This window comes from Myripristis murdjan, chromosome 18 (assembly GCF_902150065.1).
Source record: "Myripristis murdjan chromosome 18, fMyrMur1.1, whole genome shotgun sequence".
In the NCBI taxonomy this organism is placed as follows: domain Eukaryota; kingdom Metazoa; phylum Chordata; class Actinopteri; order Holocentriformes; family Holocentridae; genus Myripristis; species Myripristis murdjan.
Genome location: NC_043997.1, coordinates 21,362,997 through 21,370,681, shown reverse-complemented (window position 1 = coordinate 21,370,681; position 7,685 = coordinate 21,362,997). Strand labels below are relative to the sequence as shown.

The 7,685-nt window shown below is 49.4% G+C and overlaps 1 protein-coding gene across 1 annotated transcript in view; it reads left to right on the top strand.

Annotated features, from left to right (window-relative positions):
• Positions 1–2,518, top strand: part of efnb3b (ephrin-B3b) — a 78,483-nt gene extending 75,965 nt beyond the window's left edge. The window contains exon 5 of the mRNA XM_030076147.1: positions 1,491–2,518. Within this exon, the coding sequence (XP_029932007.1) occupies positions 1,491–1,939 (449 nt within the window). The 3' untranslated portion in view covers positions 1,940–2,518. The remainder of the gene's footprint in view (positions 1–1,490) is intronic.
• The last annotated feature ends 5,167 nt before the right edge of the window (positions 2,519–7,685 follow it).

The following is a 7,685-nucleotide window of genomic DNA, read 5'->3' as shown; positions in this document are numbered from 1 at the left end:
AAAAGATAATGCTGTCACCTTAACTCATTCTTTATTTTCTGACCTTTTTTGTCCACAGTGAGCAGGAAAACCTGCTTAAATAAATAAGGGGGAAGGAAGGAAGGAAGGAAGGAAGAGGATTGGGAGGGAGGAAGGGAAGGACAGGAAAAAGGAGGTCTGAACTTTCAGTGTGATAAAGACGGAAATAAACATATGATGGAGAAGGGGAGGGAGATGGAGACGGAGAGGACAAGGAGGAGGAGTAGAAATGAAGGAAGAGCGAGAGGAGAGGATAATAAAGAGAGCTGGTGAAAGGCGGGCGGCCGTAATGGAGATGGAGAGCGAGGGATGTTTGGCTAATGGAGGATGGAAGAAAGCGAGAGCAGAAGGGAGTGTAATCGACGTCCGGCATTAGCGCTTTGCTCCTCGTCAGTCCGGCGCAACAGGGGTCCTAGCTGCAGGGGGAAGAGGTATATGCGTGTGTGCGTGTGTGTGTGTGTATTGCAGGGAGCCGGGTGCAGAGCAAGGTAGGTCATTACGTCTACAATAACCCAGAGACAGAGACAACCACGGAGCGGGAGAGGGCGAGGAGCTGCAGTAGACGGGAGTGAGACAGACAGACAGGGAGAAAAGAAAGGGATGTGTGCCAAGAATAATGATAGGCCAATCCAAAGGCTCTGTAAAGCACAGACTCGCATTACTGGCCTTAACCAGTTTGCCACACACATTCACACGGTCCAGCACCAGAGCCTTTGCTCCCCCCCTCCCCGCTTGATAAACATACACACACACACACACACACGCCTCTAGACCATCGTCCACCTGCTGAGTTCTGACCCGACCTCCTGCCGGGAAAACTGTGGGCTCCGAGGCTGTGAAGATCTTAGGTTTCAGGCAGGCACACAGCAGACAGAGGGACCGGTCCACTGACAAAACAGACCGACAGACAGACAGAGTGATGGACGGAGACACAGACGGATGGGCGGGCGGGCGGGGCGGAGAGAGTGTGTGGTCTGCTGGTAGGAGCGCCGCAGCGAGGTTCCCTTCAAGTGGTGAACTGTAATGCTAAGTAAACACAGTTGTTAGGGTTAGGGAAATACAGTGTGTTACCTTGATACACACTGTGGCCTTGCCGGGCTGTCCGCAAAGAGCGCGCGCACACACACACACACACACACACACGCGCGCGCTCATACGCAGATTCTAAAGACATTCCTCACCCTTTTATATGCAACAGTGTCCACTTAGTCACATCAATAAAGAGACCGCATATAAGCCTCTGTGAGATTTGCTGCATACTTACTGCATTCCTCAGGGTTAAAGTCTCTGCTGCCCTCGCTCGCAGAGTAAGACCAGCACCATTACTCATGTTATTGTGGTGTAGCACCATAAGGGTCGGTATGTGTATTTAAAACCTCATGAAAAGTTGTGAAAGCAGGCTGTGTTATTGCTCTGATATAATCAACATGATTGATATGCAAAACACATTGTGAAAGCACGTCTATTTTCAGGTGGTGCAGGGAACTCCACCCAGCCTAGAGGACCCACCAGCGGCATGGGCGGAGCCGGCGGCGGCGGCGGCGGCGGGGAGAACGGGCCCCTGCAGCCCTCCAACATCGCCCTGATCGCCGGCGCCACGGGCGGCGCCGCCTTCCTCCTGCTGGTGACCGCCGTCATCTGCGTGGTGTGCTACCGGCGGCGGCACGCCAAGCACTCGGACACCCACCACCCGCCGCTGTCGCTGTCGTCGCTCACCAGCCCCAAGCGGGGCGGCGGCGGCGGCATCGGCAGCTCCAACAACAACGGCTCGGAGCCCAGCGACATCATCATCCCGCTGCGGACGTCGGACTCGGCCTACTGCCCGCACTACGAGAAGGTGAGCGGGGACTACGGGCACCCCGTTTACATCGTCCAGGAGATGCCGCCGCAGAGCCCGGCCAACATCTACTACAAAGTATGAGGCGGCCGCTGACCCAGCCGACTGGACCCGCCCACCTCCCAGCCTCCCGACCAAACCCCCCCCCCCTCCCCTTCTGAAATGCTACCACAGCAAAGCTAGCCATCACAGCCTCAACCCTGAACCCCCCGAACCCCCTCCAAATCCTCAATACCACTAGTATTGTCCCGTGGACCAACACCCTCCTTCCCCCTCTCCAGCCACAGTTGTGTGTCTAGCTGAATAAACCACCCCACCCCGTTCTCACACAAGCTACATGTGCGTGTGTGTGTGTGTGAGACGAGGGGGGGGGGTGTGTCTTAACAGCGCATAGCCCTTATTAACACGGCCCTTATGAATGGTCAAGAGACTCTGAGTGCGCCCGTTGTTTCTCAGAGCGTAACGAGCCCCGTCCCGCCAGAGCTGCCTGGCCACGCTGTAAAAACCCAGCTCGCGCGCGTGTGTGTACGTGCAACGACACACTCTACTTTTTTTCTAGAAATATGGACCTGGCTTTGGGACTCGTGATGTTAAGAAAAAAAAAAACAACAAAAAACAAACAAACAACAACTAAAAAAAAAAAAAAACACATAAAAAAAAAACTACAAAACCAATCCCACCTTGTGCCGGGGAACTCTGATACCCAGAGGCCCTAAATGCTTAAAACCCGACTCCCCGTTTCCCTGTTTCCCCGCCCCCTCGCCCCCCCCCCCAGCACCCCTCAGAGCTCCATCAGCCAACCAGAGACTGGCCCCTGACACTAACTCACCAATAGGATTCTAGTTTGTTTGTGTTTGTACGGTTCTCCTAAAGAAAACAGGGGCCTCAGACTCAACCCAATCAACAAGCCGGGCCGCGGTACCTCGACCGGGCCCCGCGCCTGAGGAGGTCTGACCAATCGAGTCATGGTGACACTCAGAATCTTGTATATTTTAATAATGTGCGTGTGGTGTGTTGTGTGTGACTGTCTGTGAGAGTGCGCCTACGACCTGGATAATAATTAACAGCGCTGCTGCCCCACATGAAACACACGTGTGTGTGTGTGCAGTCAGTGTGCTTCAGTACAGCGAGTTTGCATATGAGTTTGCATATGCGCGTGTGGGTTTTAGTTTGTGTGTGTGTGTGTGTGTGTGTAAGCTTTGTGTGGGTGACTGTGTGTGCGTTCTTTAGACTTGTCTTAAATACCAAAACACAAAATAGTGAGCGAATATCAAAAAAAAAAAGTGAGATTTTTTATCGCTATCAACACTTATAGATTATATATATGAATATCCAGTAAATAATTTCTAGATGTTCTTTTTTTTTCCTGATTTCTATTGCTTTATTATTTTTACCCACTTTGTTAAAATACACTTCTGTTGCTAGATTGTTTTTTTTTATCCGCTGTTTTGTTTCACACGACTTAGAACGACCTTGATTCCTTCCTTTTTCCCTTTGCGTTGTAAATTAATTTAATCCCTTTTTATTTTATTTTTTATTTTTTTTATTTTTTTTTAATTTTCCTGGTGAACAGAGGTTGTTTCTCTCTCCCTCTCTTCCCTCTCTCATTGACTCTCCGCCCTCCCTCCCCTCCCCCTCCTCCCCCCCTCTCCCCCCCCCCCTCTAGGGTCCCCCTGAACTCTGTGTATATTTTTATAGCTCCTTGTACTATGCTGTAGTTTTGAAGTTTAGACCTCGTTTGTGGAAGTGTTGAGGTAGAACCATCTATGAAAGTTTTTTTTTTTTTTTTTTTTTTTTTGGCTTTTTTTTTTTTTTTTTCAAATGCTCTTTTTGAAACGCAGAAGAGAAAAGAAGAGAGGATGGCGGCGGCAGCGGTGCGGGGGGGGGAGGAGCGGCGGCGGCGGTGGTGGTGGTGGTGGGTGGGGAGGGGGTGGCGGCGGGATGGGAGGGGGGGATGAAATGAAAAAGAAGAATAAAGGAAAAAGAACAGGGCGAGAGAGAGAGCGCTGTCTGGGGAGGAGGAATAAAGCGGCGGCTGAATGCAGAACTTTAAAAAAAAAGAGAGAGAGAGAGAGGGAGAGAGAGACGAGGAAAAGAAAAGACTGTGAAGGAATTGCACACTAAAGAAAACAAGTCAGAGGAGAGGAGGGTAAGGAGGATGAGGGGAGGGGAGGATGGAAAGCGGCAGGATTGAGAGATGAAGGATCCTGAGGAAGGATGGAGAGAGCAGATGAAAGAGTGGCTTGGCGAAGGAGAGGAATCTTTTCTTTGAACGGAGGGGTCTGAGCCTCCCGAAAGGAGGGGATGGACGAGCAGCGAAAACGGATTTCTGAGGAGAGGAACTCTGACCGCGGAAGAAGGGGAGATCATCATCACACACACACACACACACACACACACACACACACGAACACACACTCAACTTGACGCAGACTCACCCTTTTCCTTAAGGGGACACATTTCAGATTTGCCCCTCTTTTCAACCAAAATTTGTGTTGAAATGCATCTCTGTGTATCACACACACACATTCTCATTGATTATAATGGCACACGCTACAATTCACACACACACACACAGACACACTGGTTGCGCAAGCACAGAGTGAGGGAAATCCCTCAGGCAGTCCTTCCACTCTATTCCTCTGTGTTGGACACACACGCGCTCACACACCCACCCTAACACAAATTTCACACCTTTTAATGACTGTCACAAATGCCGACTGATTGCATTGAATGGCACACATTTTCTCTCGCTCCGTATTTCTCGCTCGCTCTCCCTCTCCCTTCTCAAGCACATTGTCTCTCTCTCGCACACACACACACACACAAGCGCACACACGCTCACAGATTGCTTTCATATGACTTATTTCTTCTGATGAAGCTCCGTGAACATGGGAGGGATGAAAAGAGTGATTGTGCGTGGTGTGTTTTCCCCCTCTCTCTCTCTCACACTCTCTCTCTCTCACACACACACACACACACTCACGCACCCCCTTGATGGTCCCCAGCACCTCAACCTCAGAGGGCAGCGTCACAAAGCTCCGTTCAGAGGCGCAATATGTTCACATGTGCATACTAATAAAAAAAGCTATTTTGTGTTGCTCAAATATGTTTATGGCAAATGTGTAAAGTGGGTGGCTTTGGAGAGCTGTTTTGTTTTGTTTTTTGTTTTTTATTTCCAGACGCACACATGTGATGTAGCCTGGTTGTCTGTGTAAAAGCCAACGTTAAAATCTGGACTCCACCTTGCAGCCGTGTTTTTGTATCAGTATCTAACATGATCTTTCATACTTCAGTGTTGCATTCGTCCTAAATGAATTTGTTCCGCACACGACGACGATGTTCAGATCTGTTTTTATACCATGGATGAGTTGGGACTGTATTTGAGGGGAGGTATCCTCCGATTCTTCTTTTTTGTACAACTAACAGCGTTGTGTTTTTTTTTTTTTTTTTATGTATACTGTGTCTATGTCTATTTAAACATGCTCAGAATACCTAAAATATCATCCAAGCCAAATGACGTGTCTGTCACTCTCTCCTTTCCGCGACTTTTTGGAACGCTCCAACCTGCCAAAATGACAGTGTTTTATGGAAAAAAAAGCGTGGCCACTGCCACCAGGGTGAACACGCTCCTTCTCAGACTTCTACAGCACCGTCTCCGAGGATGAAGCCACTCCCTATTTTCCCGGCCCAGTCTACCCCTCTTTCTCTGCAGAATGTCAAGTATTTCTTGGACTCAAAATGTGTTGTTTTTTTTTTTTCTTTTCGGATGGGGGGGGGGGGGGGGGGGGGGGGGGGTTGTTTTTTCATGTTGGTGTAATTTCCAAGTTGTGTCTCTGGCTTTCACTTGTTTGTTTTCTGACTGGTTGACTCAACGTGTTGGCTTTTTTTTTAAAAAACCCATGGACGCAGCCACTGGTTGTCATTTCAAAAAGAGAAAAAATGTTCTGTTTCTGTGGAAAAGGGGGGGTGGGAGGGGATGAGAGCGGCCACCGCCTCCTCCCTCACATCTCCGTTGGTGCGAGTGTGGGTATGTATGTGTGTGTGTGTGTGAGTGTGTGTGTGTGTGTTTCTTTGTGCCAATAGCCAGCGAGTGGAGGCTGCAGAGCGAGGTGGCTCTCGTACGTGATGTGTTGAGACTTTGTATTCGGGACACCTCTGTGTGAGAAGGGTTTTTTTTGTGTCCTCTCCTCCTCTTTCCTCTCTTCCTCTCTCTCCCCGACCCCCCCCCCCAACTCATCACAATGACCCCTGTGCCCCCCTCCTCCTCTTCTCCTGCCCCCCTCCCTCCCACTCCCCCCCCCCCTTCCCTCAACACACCTCTAAAGAGAGGAAAAAAACTAGTACATTCCTGGTTTGGAAAAAAAAAAGGTTGAATAAAAAAAAACAACAAAAAACAAAAATGTTTAAGCACCACTCTTTTCGTCCTGTTGCGTGATTCATTATCGTGTGAGGGTGTGTGGAGGTCTTTTGTTCTGTGTATGAGTGTATGCATGTGTGTGTGTGTGTGTGTGTGTGTGTTCCAGAGGCCTGCTGGTAACCCTGGCTTTAATAGAAGGTCTCTCCCCTTATCTCTGCCCTGGGCTTGTCTCAGCAGGGGCTCTTTCACTGCCTCTGCTAATAATGCTGCCAATTCAGACACACACACTCTCACACACGCTCACTCACATGCACACACACACTTGCCCAGTGGTGTTATCAACAAGTTAACAAACCTGGCTTCGTTAGTGTTGAGTGTTGCCTGGCAACGTATCGACAGAGCTGATTTCATTCTCTCTCTCTGCGCCCCTCTTCCTCTTTCCTCCTCTTACCCCCTCCCAGTCCCCCACCCCCAGTCTGCTTTGTGGCACGTCTCCATGGCAACTGTTAGCGTCTTTCGTTTCCTTACCAAATTTGTTTCATCCGGTGCTGTGTGTGTGTCCAGACCTCTCCAGATCATGGTCTACCACCAGGGTGGCCCAGGGTGAGATGACCAGGCAGCTGCCTCTGCCCTTTGATCTGTGGTGTGTGAGAGTAGATTACATGCTGTCTCAAACACACACACACACACACACACATCCACTGACCCCAACTCCGACTACACAAACACCACCACATGTGTGTGCACAAATGCGATGTGCAGCACTACCTCGCACACAGCCCAGCAGCAGCACTGATATTGGTAGACACTTGTCACCGCCTCTGCCATGACAACCTGTCGCACTGACTGAGGCCAAGTACAATGAAGGTTGGCAAACAGCAAACATCCCATCCATTCAGCAGCAAACCGCGCAGGCTGCTGACGCTGATCCGTCTGATGCCTTCACTCCGTGTCACTGCTCCCCTCTGCGGCCATTTTGCCTTCCTGCCTGCGGTGTTTTCTGTTTCGCAGGGAGCTGAACTTAATGCCACATCCTGCATAATGAGCAGTTTCCCAGTCTAACTACAGCACGGGAGTTTTTTTCAGAAACGAGCTGCATGGTTTTTTTGCTTGTAAATGAAACTCCGCTGTCCCTCTATAGCAAGCCCGTGCATGCACAGTCTAAGGGGATTTACATGAGCACAGCAGATCCGTTAGTACAAGTGGCCCACAAGCTCATCTTACACCTGCTGGGATGCAAGCTGAATTAAGTAAATCAACCCAGGGTGGCAAATGACTTCTTGAAATCCCTGACAGAAATCTAATATATGAACATATATATATATACCCCCACAGCACAGAGATGTTGTACATGTTACATATATAGTCAGACATGAATCAAACATATACCCCCTCTGGATGTGATGTGTTTATAGCTCATGTATGTTAAACATAAGGTTTGTGTCCATGTTTAACAGATGTAACTTGTGC